At 42.4% G+C, this 17,939-nt stretch overlaps 2 protein-coding genes across 2 annotated transcripts in view; one reads left to right on the forward strand and one right to left on the reverse strand.

The window, feature by feature from the left end:
• ndst1b (N-deacetylase/N-sulfotransferase (heparan glucosaminyl) 1b) overlaps window positions 1–8,085 on the reverse strand; it is a 102,988-nt gene extending 94,903 nt beyond the window's left edge. The window contains exon 1 of the mRNA XM_023967859.2: window positions 7,758–8,085. The gene's annotated coding sequence lies outside the window, so the exon portion shown is untranslated. The remainder of the gene's footprint in view (window positions 1–7,757) is intronic.
• A 1,605-nt stretch (window positions 8,086–9,690) lies between these two features.
• LOC111951024 (pre-mRNA-splicing factor RBM22) lies at window positions 9,691–15,996 on the forward strand. The gene is made up of 11 exons (XM_023968991.1): window positions 9,691–9,788; window positions 10,226–10,279; window positions 10,462–10,491; window positions 10,762–10,894; window positions 11,061–11,161; window positions 12,263–12,435; window positions 12,641–12,841; window positions 12,978–13,142; window positions 13,347–13,438; window positions 13,685–13,810; window positions 14,006–15,996. The coding sequence occupies exons 1-11, from the start codon at window positions 9,735–9,737 to the stop codon at window positions 14,146–14,148; spliced, it is 1,272 nt and encodes a 423-aa protein (XP_023824759.1). The 5' UTR covers window positions 9,691–9,734; the 3' UTR covers window positions 14,149–15,996.
• The last annotated feature ends 1,943 nt before the right edge of the window (window positions 15,997–17,939 follow it).

The following is a 17,939-nucleotide window of genomic DNA, read 5'->3' on the forward strand; positions in this document are numbered from 1 at the left end:
CAGTTTAGGTCATCTAACAGCATGAACTCTGAAGATAAATGGGGGGCAMTTAATTCACATATGGTRTCCAGGGCACAGCTGGYGGCYGAGGGGGGTCTWGAACAAACGGCAATGGTGAGAGAYTTGTTTCTGGAAAGGTGGATTTAGAAGTARAAGCTCRAATTGTTTGGGCACAGACCTGGATAGTATGACAAAACTCTGCAGGCTATTTCTGCAGTAGATTGCAACTCCGCCCCCTTTGGCAGTTTTATCTTGTTGGAAAATGTTATAGTTAGGGATGKAAATTCCAGGATTTTTGGTGGCCTTCCTAAGCCAGGATTCAGACACGGCTAGAACATCCGGGTTGGCAGTGTGCGCTAAAGCAGCGAATAAAACAAACTTAGGGAGGTTTCTAATGTTAACATGCATGAAACCAAGGCTTTTACRGTTACAGAAGTCAACAAATGATAGCGCCTGGGGAATAGGTGTGGAACTGGGGGMTACAGAGCCTGGGTTAACCTCTACATCACCAGAGGAACAGAGGATGAGTAGGATAAGGGTACGGCTAAAGGCTATGAGAACTGGTCGTCTACTGCTTTGGGAACAGAGAATAAAAGGAGCAGATTTCTGGGCGTGGTAGAACAGATTCAGAGCATAATGTACATAATGTAGGATGTGAGTACAGTGGAGGTAAACCTAGGCGTTGAGTGACGATGAGAGAGGTTTCGTCTCTGGAGGCACCAGTTAATCCAGGTGAGGTCTCCGCATGTGTGTGGGGTGGGACAAAAGAGCTATCTAAGGCATGTTGAGCGGGACTGAGGGCTCTACAGTGAAATAAAACAATGAGAACTAGCCAAGACAGCAGTAGACAAGACATATTGACATTAGAGAGAGGCATAAAGCAAATCACAGGTGTTGATCAGGAGAGCTAAGACAACAACGGGTAAATGGCCATGAATGGGCAGAGCGGGTCAGTTAGGTACATACAGGACCTGAGTTTGAGGCTGGGGCCAACATGTAAACAAAATGAGGTACCGTGTTATTGAAACAGTCCAGGGGGAACCAGCTGTGTAGYCGAGTGATCATAGGGTCAAAAGAGCAGCAATAGGTGAGTCAGAGTGTCGTTCGGCAGTCACTACTACGCTAGACGAGCAGGGGACACAGCATTCAGAAAAGTTAGCGGGCCGGGGCTAGTAGAAGGTTCTTTGGCGACGTAACAGAATAGCCTGTTGAGACCACATCGGGCAGTCCAGTCATGATGGATCGGCGGGGCTCCGTGTCAACAATAAAGGGTCCAGGCCAGTTGGCAAAGGAGGTATTGTAGCCCTAGAATTAGCTGGTATATGGGCCTAGCTCGAGGCTAGCGCAAGGCTAGCTGGTGTTTGCTTCGGGACAGAGGCGTTAGCTAACAGTAGCCACTCGTTTGCAGCTAGCTAGCTGCGATGATCCGGTGTAATGATCCAGAGCTGCAGGAATCCAGTGATGTGGTAGAGAGAAGCAGCCCGATATGCTCTGGGTTGATATCTCGCTGTGCAGACTGGCAGGTATTGTCCGGGCTAAGGCTGGCTGGTGACTGAGAAAAAGGTGAAGACCGCTAGCCGTGGCTAACAATGTAGCTAGTTAGCTGGCTAGCTCCTGGTGGAAGTTCCAGTTATAAGGGAAAAAAATWGCAGATCCGTACCACATTGGGTGAGGCGGGATGCAGAAAAGTATATTTAGTTCGTAGATAGAAAGTGAGATTAAGATATACACGAAAAAGACCGGCTATTTACACAGGATAAGACAAAGACAAACACACACGTCCGACTGCTACACCATCTTGGATCAGAAAATACATCGCTAAGCTCTACTGCAGACTGGTACCATCATGCCAATCTCACTTCGGGGTAAATGAACAAGCAGCAGATTTCCTACTGTATCATGGCTGACTGAAAATGAAAGGAATGGCAGTCTGATACCTGGGGGGATTGTATGCCACTGTGTGTGTGTGTGTGTATTGCGACATTTACAGAGTCAAAGACATGTAATTCACGCTGGCTGCGTGTTTATCTGGATCCATGTGATTACAGATGCAGGGCTAATACAACCACCTGCAGTGGCCGAGCTGCAAGGCTCATGCCCACTGGATTATCGGATCATACTCAGATTAACATCATACTCAGCATTATTCCTGTGACATTTTCACTGCTGGCCTGGGCAATGACCATGACACTAACATGTGCATTTTAGACCTCACCGGTTTGTCAGATCAGTGGATTTCACATGCTGGTAAATACCGGTTGTTGCTATTGACATGCCAGTATGTGTTGTTGCTATTGCCATTTAATAAACCGTACAGTGTGAAAATGTACATTGCTATTGAGAGAGCATGCATTGAACATAGTGTGTTTATGAGAGCATTGTTGTTGCAACTGTGAGTGCAAGCTGGCAATGGCCAATTGAGTAAACAGCAGCCCATCTAGCCTAGCTGTGCTAATTTGGCACACACCGAAACATGGTGGCTCATGTGTCAGAGGCCCTTTACTGAGTCAACAACGCTGTTCACATCAGCTGTGACAACAACAATGGCAATGTGGATATGAGAGGGGGGGGGGGGAATAAATGATTGGATGTTTTCCCAAATGCTGCCCATCTGTCAGGAAATGTAGAGACATTTTTTCAGCCAGATCTAACTCGGCACGCAGATTTGTTGGTGAGAATCTTCTCTGATCTATTCTCATGAAATCAATCTGGACCTGCATGCCTGACGCTCTGCCGGGTCAAACAGGACTAAAATCAGAAGACAGACAGGCACAAACACTGTTGGATAAAAGAGCAGAACCATACTGTCAACAAACTTCATTAACTGTAGTCTCCACAGACGAATAAGTGACTCACGAGTATGAAACAGTAGCACATTCTTAGAGCATTTAGTCTCACTCTTTGTCATACTACCATGAACTGCGTTCCAAACATGCAAGCAGACAGCGAGTCCCCATTGTTCTATCACACTACTCTCAATCAATTCCAATTCCATTTGAACCAGTCAAAAGAATCCCAGCAGTGTAAACCTAAGGAACTGATCTCTGTCAAACAAATTACATTAGTGTGGTTTACAATAGTAGCAAGGACCCCTGGATAATCATTAGTCTAAGATGATGGATCAACAGAGTAATCCCAGTCATTACAGAGAATCAGCTAGTTGGCTCGTGTACACGCGCAGACAAACACAGAACCAGGACTTTGAATACAGTATGTCTGACTTGGAAGGTTTTACAACAGATGGGGGCTAGGCCTTTATTGAACTAAAAGCAAACTGTGGCAAACTAGGCCTATCATTTGCCCTGTGCCTTACTTCAGAGCAGTTAGACATCATATCGTTATCCTTCACTGTCTGAACTTTGACCCCACACACTTCCAGAACAACACATGCACCTTATTAATGAAGTCAAGCGGCTCGCTGTGCCAAGAGATAAGAGGCCAGCTGCTGATGTATTCTACCGCGAATGAGAAGGAGTTGATACTTGGGTGAGTTGAACACAAATATCCCTGTGTTGACAAAGAGGCAAAGTGACAGCTTGCTCAGTGTCGGTTCCAGCAGGGAGGGTGGAGGGAGATACTGGGCCAGGCAGAACTTGGCAGTGCCCCTGCGAAGAAGACAAATTGTTATGCAGTCCCTAGATTTGGCACGCTCCTCCTGGAGATTAATTACTCTTTCCTCCGTGTCGAACAGAATGAGAGCTGGAGGAGAGAGAGGCACTGGCTGGCTGGCAGCATGAGGACTGGGGAGAGGACCAGTGACAGGCACACAGGGCCATAGGCATTATGTGGTCCGGTTCCTTTACTTCTGGTTACCAACAGCCTCAGACGGGGACAACCAACCCTCCTCCTGACCATCACTCATCACAAGTGGCAGTTATGTGGTTAAGTTAGTAGCCATTTAATTGTTTTGGTAAATAGTTTTGCTTTGTAAGGAAGTGTACTGCCAGAATGTATGGAATTGAGTTAAGCGGCAATGAGTATTGCACGTGTACAAATATAGTTTGGCCTACAGACCCAATAGTGGAATATCTTGACTAGAGTACATCATCTTACCGGTACTACTTTTGTTCATTCATGGACCATGTAGAACACACCCTGATGCAGATAGCCTATTGTTCTACAGAGCCAATCTGAATGGGAGAGGAGGTACTTAACTTGTATTCATCATACTTTCCAATAATTTGTAATATTACTGCACGATCAAACAATAGATGGCTTGATGAGCAACCCAGGTCATGCTTCACAGCCTCAGGGGTTMTTTAAAGCTGCAAAATGTAACAAAGAAATGTGTGTTATAGRTGTCACTCATTGGAAGCAAGTCTAAGAAGTGACAGATCTGTTCTATGTGCGCTATTTCTATGCTTCCCATTCTAAAGGTCCGTTTTTCGCGTCTTTTACTTTYGGTTTCGTATATCAACTTCATACTGCTGAATTAAAAAATATACTTGAAAGCGGTTTAGATGGTACAATGATTCTCTACACTATACATGGCTTCTTTGATCATAAACTGAAAATAGGTGAACTATTAGAATTTTTGCAACCAGGAAATGGCGGAGCAATTTCTGCATATTGCACCTTTAAGTAGATTGTTTCACCATCAATTAGGGATACATTAGAACTCAGCTGAGTTGCAACCGGACACTGACAGGTCATGGAAGCAGGGACTGGATGCCATTAATCGAGGGGCATATCAATCTGCAGTACATTATTACGTAACCATCTATGGTAACAGTTTAATGGAATATACTAATGGATATTGCACAAGTGGAGGATGATCTTGATCATACCTACAAAAAGTGTTTTTTTTAAGAGCATTTCAAAGCCGAGGTATAATTCTCAAGTACACTAAAATCTACAGTCCGGGCCATAAAACATATTAAAAGATTATAGTGTAAAAACATCTGGTCTTCATTTTGCTAAAGGTCCATTACACAGATTATACCACCACAAGATAGGCCAAAACGTAATTGCTTATGGCCAAAAAGTCACTAATGGTGGCTTAAGGAGAGTCTTGGATATTATTTACTATCCATTACATTAAACTCAATAAGTGAAATAGATGAATGATATTTTCGATCTCCATTCGCCCTGGATAAAAATGGAAACACTAGTGTAGCCTATGAGTCCCGGTAACCATGATGAAAAGGTATGATCACATCATTAGTGGGGCGCTCTAACTACTGTACAATGACTGTGGCCAATCAACCACAGGCCTGTAACATCCAGCAGCGCATGTGTTCACCAACCTAACATCACAGTGAAGTCTAGAGGCAGGAAGTTGGCAGAGCGACTGGGACTCTCTCCATACAATGATGTGTTTCATCAAAGACGAGCAATTCATTCATGTCAGTGCTTCATGTCAGGCAAACAAAGTGCCTTGTGAGAGGGGAGCATACATCATGGACTTGGGAGGGCAGAGGGTGGGGTTTGGGTTTTAGGAGAGTCAGAGCATAGGYTACTGCAAAAACTGGAAACCAACATCTGTTGAATGCAGTAAAATACCAATTCCACATAGTGGTTTACAATAACATCATATTTGTGCATGAACAGTACCATTGTCTACTGTTATGGCATGAGATATGAGTGAAGGCAGATTTCTGACAGATAAAATAGATTAAATGAGATCCATTTGAAAAATAGGACCTTTAGATAAATCGGTCAAATAAAAGGTCAAAAACTGAATAAATACCATTATGTAAGAGACTAACTTATCAGGTCAGGTGCACCCTAAAGTAAACATGATTTTAATAGATGTAATGTCAACATCCTTCTGCGTAGACTTACGTAACATCAGAAACAAATGTATGCATTGCAATTTTATTTATGTAGCCCAAATCATCATCGCTCTACAAATAAGCCATCTCCCAGGGGGGGTAGTAGAAAGCAACATTCTGGGGAGAAACAGAGCTATGAGCAGATTCTGATTAATTTGCCTAAGTGGTGGTGGTGGACTGTGACCCACTATAGGAGAGAGGGAAGCACCCTGTGGAGTAGCACAGCAAGTGCTCAGTGAGGGAGGTTTAGACTAGAGGTCCAAGGATTGGAAGGTTGACTGAGTCCAATCCCATGATAAAGGAAAGCTTAACCTGACGCAGTGAGGGAACATTTTCTGTGCTGCATGTGCAGTGTAACTTATGATAAGCCCTCGCTGATGGAGCTATCGAATAATAGCTCAAACGGTTGGTAAGTTGTCGAGGTTGGTGGTCACGCGAGCAGAGGATCACTGGTTCGAGCCTGGTATGGGGACAGGGACAGTGGAGGAAGCTAAACTGTCAGCAGCACACTGACGTCGGTCTCACAGCATGAAGAAAAACACATTGTATGCATAAGTATGCAATGGGAACCTGTTGATGTTTCAATGTCAAAAAACAACATAGGTTTATTTTATTTCCAAATAAAGTGTGGTCTAAGGTTTAAAACATTTTAAAATACAGCCAAATGAAGTGATCACTCCCRAAAGTGTTTGGCAGAAAGCAATCTGACCCAGTGCACTGACAACTGACCAACAGGAACAGAAAGARGTAGGCAAAGCATATTGCTATAGGAAATGGCATATGCCTGAATCTAGAAACGTAATCCACTTTTCACAGAAAAGGAATACAATATGGTCAGAACTGCTCTGCTAAAACAATTTCAAGGGGGAGGGTGACCAAGGCAAAAACATCTTGCAGATCCTCTGAGAATATGAGTGCAAAGAAAATGGGGCTCCCGAGTGGCRCAGCGGTCTGAGACACCGCATCTCAGTGSTAAAAGCGTCACTACAGACCTTGGTTCGATTCCAGGCTGTATCACAACTAGCCGTAATTGGGAGTCCCATAGTGGGCGCCGCCCGGGTTAGGCCGGGGAATGCCGTTATTGTAAATAAGATTTTGTTCTTAACTGACTTGCCTAGTTAAATAAAGGTTAAATAAATAAAAAATGTAAAAGAGCTTACCCACGCCATCCAAAAATGTATTTGTAGTTGGCTACACTTCTATTATAACACTCAAACTGTGTGCACAATTTGGCAACATTGTCAGCTAGTAACGTTAGCTAGMGCCAAGTATAGACAAAACAGGACATGTTGCTGTTTACGTGTGCATTGCATTGCATTGCAGTAGTAGGCTCCATCACTGGGGTTCTTAAATGGTTACATTTAAACACTGGCATAATAAGATGCATTCAACATTGATATCCATGTTACTATGTTGTTTTATATTCATCATTACAAAGTGATCCTTCTGGAGAAAAAAAACATTCACTCAGCAACTGTGCATGGACACAAAAGCTGTAACGTTAAATGCTATCCTCCCTGGCTAGTTAGTTAGCTTGATCGATTCTGTACACCGAAAATAGCTGGCTGTTTTCAACTCATGGTTTAGCTGGGCTAGCAGAACTAACGTTAGTTAGTTGGCAGGCTAGCTGAATCAGTGTGAAGCTAACGTTACCAGATAAGCTAGCTATCATCATGCATTAGCATTGCAGTTTACCAGGTTAATAAATCACTGTGTACTCTTTGTTTTATTGTTATAAATATAGGTCGCGATCAACCGTATTTACGATTTTAGACAACAATTTAAAAGGTTCACATATCTAACTAACGATGTCCTCGTTTCTCTGTCGTTGTAGCTACAGTAGCGGGCTCCCCGCTTCTCCAAATTTCTCGAATTTGGAGAAGCGGAGACTTTCAGAGGCTAACGTTATTAAGTACAGTAGCGTTCTCCGGGAACGCGTGTGTTTCCTGCAGCACGCTTACTACACAAACCCATTTAACTTACCCACTTGATTGTTTCATCGACACGATCAAAGCTTGGTGTATAAAAGCTGGACTTGAAGTTCGGATTTAGGCAGTAGCTTTACCAGAATTGKGGCGTCCCGGTTTAGATTTAGCCTACTCCTAGGGTGAGAGAAACACGAGTGGACTCGCCTCACTCCTTCTACTTGGGAGTATTCATTAAGCCGATTCTGTTGCAAAACCTTTTGTCTGTTGTTAAACGTTTTGCAACAGAACCCGTTTCCTTCAAACTGAAAATGCTTTTGCAACGAAAACGAGAGTTTATATTGGACAAATGCAGGTAGCACTCGCAACGTTTTGTTCCATTTGCTCTGTTTGGTTCTTAAAATGTGAACGGTTTCCGTTTCAATACGCAATGAATACACCCTTGGTCGCCTTCTCGGAGAGTAGCGAATGGTCGCTAGATGACGTAACAATACCTCGACTGATTCCCCCCCTAAAAACAAAGGGTCAACAAACTGATGAGGCTCTTTGCAACATTAGTTTGGGATTTTATATATATATATTATATTGTTGTTTTGTTGAATATAGGCTGTAATTAAAAATTACAAAAATTACACATTCCACTGAACATTCACGATGGGATAAGAATCACAATCATCTCTATCTCTTCTCTCTCTCACTCGCTCCATCTCRGCCTCTCCTCTCTCTCTGAAGGCATGGGTTTCATACTATATAGATGCCTTATGACACGAATGGGGCAGGGATCCGAAGTCTTCTGAGAGAGTTGATCCATTGCTCTTYAACAGAAACATACCTCTTTACACCGGTGCCTGCTATAATGCATTTATGAAATCACTAAAATACATRAATGTGTTAATCCCTAATCCTGGTTATTCTTATGACTTTACAGATAAATAGTAGTATTTTTGACCTCTGCTCAGGCCATGCTGTTAATCATCACAGTCATGGCCCAGTTTTTCAAAACTTTTTTATCTGGATCAGAATGATCCGTATTTGTAATCGTCTTTTTTGCTATTCAGGATCAGATCAATCTAGCTGTTTTTTAGCCATTTTTTTCCAGAAAATAATCAGATAGGATCCTTCTGATCTAGATACCACAATATCAAGATCACAGAATCTGGATTTTCAGTGCTTTGAACAGGCCTACACTTTGCCCTCCACTGGACAGATTGTGATAGGCTACTTTGTCTACACTGTCATAGGAAAAAGGGATGACTAAACTACATGAATAAATGTATGGTTAGTGCTATCCGGGGTCCTTGGGAAATCCCTACCCTAAACCCTTAGCCTAGCCATAACCCTAACCTTTACTTAAGAATTTAAAATGTAATTTTCCATGGGGTACGGATGTCCCAAGGATAAAATAATTATAAAACTCACATACTTGCATTTACTAGACACTTCTCAAAATAACTGACAACATAGCCTACCTATACCGCAGTTCATTTAACATAATTAACCTTTGGTTTTCAGATGTAAGAACAGATGTAAGAAAGAAAATAATCCAGATTTTCGCATCAACATTTTCCTAATCACTTTCTTTGAGTTTTGAAAAACGCAACAACAACATATAATCCTGTTTAAAGGTCAGATTGGGTTACCAAATCCTTATAATAATATATATTTTTTGAAGTTTTAAAAACCCAATTCTAACATTTAATCCTATCTGATTGCCGAAATCCGATCAGATAATTTAACAAAAAAAAAAAACCCACGTGAGAGACTGGGGGTAAATTACTTTACCCCTTTCCTCAATGAGCAACAGCTATATACGCACAACCATGCTGGTAGAAGTATTCACGATACACATTAAAATTATCTCCAAATGATCCACACATTACAATTATCCAAAGAATTGTTAAAGACGTTGTTTCGACTGTGAAATAATAGTTATACACTTTTATAAAAGCGTGTGTGAACCCGGGTGCGTGTTTTTGGTCTGATCACGTGAGATGCTTTTTGCTGCATTGCATGCTGGGAAGCAAACTTTTTGAAAATGGCGACATCTTTAGGAGCTAATATTTACAACAGACAAAATTGGGAAGACGCGGTATGTTTGAAATTACATTGTCATTTAATCAGAATTATTTGAAAGGAATATGTCATTTGTAATTGTTATTCCGTGACATTGACTGTGTCAATAAGCGGTGGTAGCGTTGTACTAGGCAAGTGTTGTCATTTGTGCTCGCTTAACTAGCTAATGTTAGCTAATACCTAACTGGCATGGAATCGCCCAATAATAACAGTACAAATCATATATGGTTTCTAGCTAGTTTACCAAGTCGTTGCGCTAGCAAAATAAAACAAAAACATTCACAGTTACGTAGCTAGCTAAACATGTGAACAAAAATTGGTTCGAGCTAACCTTAGTAAGTTTGCTAGTTAAACATGTGAACAAAAATTGGTTCCAGCTAACCTTAGTAAGTTTGCTAGCTGCAATGAATTGTTTTGTTTGTTACTGTAATGTACTAATCTTCCCTTGCGCAGGACTTTCCTATTCTCTGCCAGACATGTCTTGGAGAGAATCCTTATATTCGAATGGTAAGTTTAATCAATTGTCTTTTGGTTATTGTTCTGTAGGAGTTAACTGTTAACAGTTTTATGCTGAATTTCATATGACACCATATCTCTATGGCTGAAACCTGTTATTTTGATTGTCATGTTCTTCTAGTTATGGTTATTTTAAAAAACTCGCCCTGTATCACACTGTTTCTGTTTGATAGACCAAGGAGAAATATGGCAAGGAGTGCAAGGTAAGAAATTAAGTTAATTCATTCTTACTTGKATAATCAGTCATTGTTTACTCGTATAGCAGAGTTCTCCAACTTAGGTTCTGAGGAGATACTGCATGTGCAATCTATGACTAGCTGATGTTTTTGTATGATCTACTGCCAGGCTGGAAAGAGAGCCTGCACATATACATCAGCTCTCCAACACTGGAGTTAAAGAACCATACTAAAGTACAGAGTATGAAACTGCAATCTAAACAGACTGACACCCTGCTACCGCTATGTCCTGCTTAGATATGTGCCAGGCCCTTCACAGTGTTCCGATGGTGTCCTGGGACCCGCATGCGATTCAAAAAGACAGAGGTGTGCCAGACGTGCAGTAAGATGAAGAATGTCTGTCAGACGTGCCTGCTGGATCTAGAGTATGGTGAGTCAACAAAGACAGTTTTTGGAACACTCATCCTCTGGCCAGGTTATGCCTGTTACCATCCAGAGAATGAACATACACATAGTTGTACGGGTATAAAAGAGAGATATTGCACGTCAGACACATTCAGGGTGGCTGTTGTCTAAATTGGCATTATTCCATCAAGGCTTGCCAATACAGGTCCGAGACACTGGGCTGTCAATCAAGGACGACGTGCCAAAATCCGATGTGAACAAGGAATACTACACTCAGAACATGGAAAGAGAGGTGATGTATTTTCCCTTATTTAAGATAAAAAGGTTCCTAACATTCCTAACATTAAGATCTGAGTCCCGTGAGTAAACTTCTAATTGTGTCGKTAATGTTATCAGACAGATCTACGTTTACATTCTGTCATATAACTTGGCTTGCTTCGTAAATATCCTTACAGTATGTTCATGCCAAGAAGGTTCAGATAGCACCCTTTGACCCTYCTCATTTTCCCTTGGAAAGATTTCAGACAATGTTTACTCACTGATTTGAGTACCACCCAAAAATATCTGCTCTTTGGTCCTCTTGTCTGAGTTGTGTACCTTCATGGCCAGGTCATTCATCATTATTTCATTCTTCATGAGGTTTCCTGTAAAATCGAACACCCTGGTTTTAATTAGAGGCCGGCGAATATATAGTTTCACCAATATTATCAGCCAATATTGGCCCTTTACCGATAGGAAATATCATGCTCATCTGAGTACTTGTTGAATAGGTATCCACTTTAGCAGTGAACACTRCCAATGATTCATTTATGGGTTTGAGTTGTAAGTCGAGGGCAGAGGTGATCTCCTCACAAACAATCTCTTGTATAGTAGCGGACAGCTCTTTCTRTTGTCTGGTGCTGAGAGATGCCATCTTCCCACAGTTTAATTGTGGACGGACAAATTCTAGCTGCTKGAGCGWAATAGACCTGCTAGTTATTTCTTGTCACACAATATATGTCCCACACCTTAATATTTTGTTTAGTATTGCCAAGTTTTAAGAAATAAATAATTTGCAAAAGAAAGTCATGAAAATGCCATGCGTTTCCATGGATCCCACCCGAACCGGAAACAGATCTGAACACTTGTGACCATTCATGATGTGTCATTACTGTCACAATGTAAAAATTCAACATTTGAAACCTTTGTCTTCTACAATTGCTCTTTTGGTTGACAATTTATGAGAACTTGGTGTGTAAAATCGTGCCTTTTTAAAAATTTCCTCGGTAGATGTAACAGTTGTCTCCCCAAAAATCAGAATCGGTATCAGACACAAAATACCAATATCGGTGGGGCTTTAGTTTTAATGGAACCAAAATGCACCCTCTTGACAGTAGCTCTTTCCTGACCGCAGATCGGGAACTCTGATGGTACACGGCCAGTGGGTCTCCTGGGTAAGGCCCCCAGCTCTAGTGACATGCTGCTGAAGCTAGCCCGCACCACGCCTTACTACAAGAGGAACAGACCACACATCTGCTCCTTTTGGGTGAAGGGAGAATGTAAGAGAGGAGAAGAGTGTCCCTACAGGTGAGCAACTGTCAACATCATGAAACCAAAGGTGCAAAGAGAGACTTGACACACATGTTAAACATCAGGCAGCTGTGTACTTATGAGCCAATGGAAAAAGTCAACTTAAGGTCTGATTATCTACTTTGTCCAAGATAAGATTGTTTCCAAGGATGTTGACATGTTTTGCTTTAACTCTCATTAACTATGAACTACTGAACTCCAGGCATGAGAAGCCAACTGATCCTGACGATCCCCTGGCAGACCAGAACATTAAGGACCGTTACTATGGTATCAACGACCCTGTGGCTGACAAGCTGCTGAAGAGGGCCTCCACCATGCCTAGACTGGATACGCCAGAGGACAAGTCCATCACTACGCTGTATGTGGGGGGGCTCGGAGACTCCATCACTGACTCAGAGCTCAGGTGAGTGTCTGCTCGGGAATTAATGTAGTACATTTTACTCCAAATGAAGCATATKAAATTTTGTCACGTGTGCTTTGCTGAATGTTTACAATGGTTGGGTGCGGCAGTCGTGCTATAACCGCGTGCCTCCAAACAGGAACCATTTCTACCARTTTGGGGAGATCCGGACCACCACCATCGTTCAGAGGCAGCAGTGTGCCTTCATCCAGTTTGCCACCCGTCAGGCTGCAGAGTTGGCTGCTGAGAAATCCTTCAACAAGCTCATTATCAAAGGTCGCAGACTCAACGTSAAGTGGGGCAGGTAAAGTCCCACCCTCTGATATGACAATCTCATACACTTACACCTGTGGTTTGTAATACCAGGTACAGATGGCTGTGCCAGCAGGTGCCCATTCGTCTGTTGACTGATTGCTCTGTTATCATAGATATTACAAGCTGTGCATTTTCAACCCAGTATAAATGCCCACAGTGTGACATTAATTGATTGATATGTGTTCTGTCCCAGGTCCCAGGGAGCAAGGGGGAAGGAGGGAAGGGAGAGGGAAGGGGTGACTGAGATGGGGATGAAGCTGGAGCCGGTACCTGGACTGCCTGGAGGTGAGGGCAATTAATTACATTTATTTTATAAAGACTTTTTAACGTTAGTAGTTGTCACAAAGTGCTATACAGATACCAGAAGAAAAAAAAGCCTAAAACCCCAAAAAGCAAGCAAGCAATGCAGATGTAGAAGCACGGGACACACGAGAGCTATACTTTTATCTTTTAGTAGTAAAACTCTCACATTTTACCATACACTTCCAATAATGTGATTGTCAATACTGACCCTCTGTCTCTGTCCTGCAGCGCTACCTCTGCCACCTGTGGATGAAGATGCCCCTACCAACTATTTCAACCTGGGCCCCAACTCAGCCCCACCTGTCATGAACATCAGTCTACCCCCACCCCCCGGCGTGACTATGCCCCCTCCAGGTAAACAAGAGTCCCATGAATTCTTCTCCCACCTTTTCCCATACTTTCCCCCCTGTAGAGGACCACATTTGAAAGAAGTGTTTTATTATCCCGAGTCCTAATGTTCTCCGTCTATCTGTATAAGACTTTGTTTAATCCCCAATGCAGATCAGAAGCACTAAGGATTTATAACTTGTGGTCTTTCCATCCCTACAGGCTTTGGCCCACCAATGTTCCACTCCATGGACCCCATGGCGATACCCCATCCCATGGGGATGAGGCCTCCTGGCCATGTCCACTACCCCTCCCAGGATCCACAGCGCATGGGTGCACACGCCAGTCGTCACGGAGGCTCCTAGGCCCTACTCTTAATAGTGATTGCTGTTTTTAATGACATTTTAATTTAGTCTTATACCAATTCCTTACCAAATTACCAATTCCACCCTATAAACAAACCAGGCACGGTAACTGTAGGCACATTTCACTGTTGTGAGAGCCGTGTTCTAGAGGATAACCTCTGTTTGTGCACCAGCAAGGTCTCGCTGGTTAGGAAAAGGGAGTTCTGAACAGTGTCATTTTTAATGGTTCCTTAAACCTTCCTCCGTTTGAACCTATGTTCTAACCAAGGGTTGGAAGCGTTTCAGGGAGCAGAACCGAAAATAAATTATTTGAGGAAAAGAAGCCGAACTGAAAACGTGATCTATAGTGTTCYGGAACAGTCCACAAAAAATCGCAACGAAGCACCTCTGCAAAGCCCYCTCTGTCACTCAAACTTATTCCAGCGTCTGCCTTCYAGCTGGAAATCTTTGCCAGTGGGTGTRTGTGTTRGCTACTTGCCCCTCCCCTCTGAAGCATAGGTTACTGTGGCCTACTGATGACGTTACACGCATACTTCAGAAATTAGGGAGAGATGTTTATTTAAAGAATGAATTGACTTTTTGATGATAGTTAATGATAGTTAAGGATACTATTGTTTTCACACCTCACATTGGATGTATTAACTACAAAAAGGTAAGATGTGTTTTTAATTCTAGTTCTGCTCTGCACACACAAGCTTGTTAGCTAATGTTTGATCTGGTCCAACATTAAACCAACTCGGAAGTTCAGTGATGTTCAAAGTTCCTCCATAGAAGCCGATCCTCCGWMRKTATAATTCTGTGGGCCTAATTCAGATAATGCATRTCATAACAAGATGCYCAGCGCTTCAAGGCAAGCTTCCTCCATCCTCTCTCTCCTCACCCTCAAMTGTTCTGTTGCATTTCACGCCCTACACACAGTGTGTGTGTGTTTGTCTCTCATTATGATTAAACCATGCTGTTACTGCAAAATACTATTTGCTCTTARCGACTTTCCTATACAGATTAAATCGCTTACCCGCTCCACAGCAAGCTGCTYTATCCGCACTGTTTGGTGAAGTAATTTAATGTTGAGCTAAATGTAAACAAAAATGTTTATTTCAGAGGTTTAAAAAGGAATAGGAAGGAACTGTATGTTCGAACCGGTTCAGAACTTTATTTTGCTGGTCAGAAAAGGGAAACGGAATGAAAGAAAATAATGGTTCTGTTCAAAACGAAACGATCGTAAAATTATTTATTTTCCAACCCCTGGTTCTAACTCTGATGGCTTGTAGATTTGAAAGGAAGGTTTATGTTTGCAAAATGTGCATATTGTACAAATATTTCTTATACAAGAAAATGTCAAACTATTTCCATTTGTACAAAATTATTCTGTATATCATGTATTTTGTGCAGAATTGTCAGACGTTAAAGATGGAGTCCTCATWAGGGCAAACGGCTCCTTTATTTATGTTGTTGATGAAATGGAGGTGAGCACCGTGGCAATTTTTTTTATGCAGTACATATTCTGCTCTATCGTGTGTGCAACAGTGTCAAAGGGGGGGGAAAGTGTTCATGTATTTCTTTGTTGTAATATCCAAAACGGACATGGCAATTTCATCAAGTACTACAGCTTTAACGGTCTTCAGAAATTCCAATTGTTAAGACCATTTACTTCCAAGTGGTGGCACTATTAGCTAAAGATTGATGAAGTTGTCCATGTCTCTGTAGAATTGTAAATGTCTTTGTTTTAATAGAACTGTGAAGTGTATGGTTGTCACATTTTAGCGTCATGAATATTATCCTTTCGTTTGAAAAGTTATGTACATAGGTTACCAAGTTCCATCCTTGATAAAGAATTACCTGGTTTAAGGCATTCTTGATMTCATTAGTTGTGGCAGAAAAAGACAGGGAACGAACAGCATTTTCTCAAGAAACACAGCAACTATCCACTATTTGGACTCCCAGTTTATGTATGGAAGAGTACAAAGATAAGTCCTCGGCAAATCATTTGTCATCTAAGTTCTAAAGCGGTCATGGTGTCACCGGTATGAAGTCTTAATTTTATCCGAGTATTGGGTGGCCTGGGAGAGCATGTGTGACCGGCCCAACTTCAACTGCACCCCTGTGTTGGGCCGGTCACACATGCTCTCCCAGGTCAGACTAGGCTCAGCACGGGCCTGCAGAAGCTCAAACTCAGGCAGGGGGAATTTCCACACACTATCTGCTGTCCCTCTAAATGGCATTGGGGCCCTTACAGAAATAAATGGGTGTCAGGATTTGAATTAGTAAGTATAACCATATATTACATTTGCCCTCTTTCTTCTCAAAAGCCCTCTAGTGTGTGGGTCATGGTAGCATGGTGTRAAGAGACCATCTCAAAGTTGAGTGACACAAGACAGATGACCAGTTTTGATTAGTCATTTCCCTTTGTGTCTAGATATAAATCGGTCTTGAGAGTTTTTTTTTTGTGTGTGTGTGGACTTTGCCTTGTTAAAATATAAGCTTTACTCAGTGGCCAAGACTGGTGTGTGAGCCTGCGCCAAATTCTGGATTCACACGCAGACAGAAACCTTTTATATAGTGGTTTCAGAAGCCGGCCAAGAAGGAAACCAGACTCCTAGAACTTTCTTTGACAGACTCTTAGACTGAACTGAAACGTGTGTGTGTGTGTGTGTTGAGGGCAGCTACAGAGGCAGTAGCTGGGGCTCACCTGTTGAAGCACCTGTAGTTGGATGGGGTGATTTTCTGAGGCAGCTAAGGGAGACGGGCAGAGATGGCAGACAGCAGCTGGTCTTGCCATGGGGAGACGTAGAACTTGGAGATCACAGTGTCATTGAATATCACACGAGGAACTTCTTTCAGAGGACCAGAGTAACCTTTGAGGTGGATTGTTAGAACCTCTACTAGACAGCAGGCTGAGCTCCTCCATCACATCCTTAGGAACGGCGATCACTTTCCCCAGGTCGAAGTGCTCTGATACAGACAAGAGACCACACAAAGGCAGATACAGTAGATGGTGTAGTCATAAAATGTACATACAATCCCATGCTAGAGAGATGAACACAGACTAAAGTATCCATATCCTCCAGTCTTTTAACTTGATTGTAGTGACTTCTTTACCTTGTGAACAAAGCCACTGCCCAAGCTGGAACAGGGTTTTTTTCCCGACATGTAGGCCTACAGTCAACGTTCAAAGTTCCGTTTGTCTTCTGTGTTCCATAGAATATGACTGACTGGCTCTAACAGTGCATGACTGAATTGCAGACACTAATCATGTAGCTAGCCTCTCACTCTTTGTAACAGTGTCTGAGACTGGCACGTTGTACTTTTTCAGATCATCAATGAGGATGATTACTTCAAGAATGTGTTTGATTACTACAATCAAGTCAAAAGACATTTCTATGCGCCAGTAGATATGGAATATATTAACTTTTTGTAATCAAATAGGATTCAACCCAAAGATGATCGAATTCTCTAATGAAATGCAATGTGGCTTTCTTTTTCAGTAGCCCGTCATGATTCCCTCAGTGGACTGTGGGTGGCTGCCATACCTTCTTCTGTCTCCATGCGCAGTTCCTGGACCAGGTGTTTCCTCTGCTTGGCCATGTCACAGTGTTGTGCCTGCATCATCCCTGTCAGTAGGATTACACCCTGCGGTCAGAGAGTATGGCAGGTAGAAATAGTCGCAGTAAGCGTGTGTTCTTATGTTATAGTTTTGTTACTGCATAACAATACAGCATAGCAGCAAGTACAAATCCAGAGATGTTACGAGTAAATTGGTCACAACGAAACCAGGATGTCACTATATAGAA

Source organism: Salvelinus sp. IW2-2015, linkage group LG23 (assembly GCF_002910315.2).
Source record: "Salvelinus sp. IW2-2015 linkage group LG23, ASM291031v2, whole genome shotgun sequence".
Lineage (NCBI taxonomy): Eukaryota > Metazoa > Chordata > Actinopteri > Salmoniformes > Salmonidae > Salvelinus > Salvelinus sp. IW2-2015.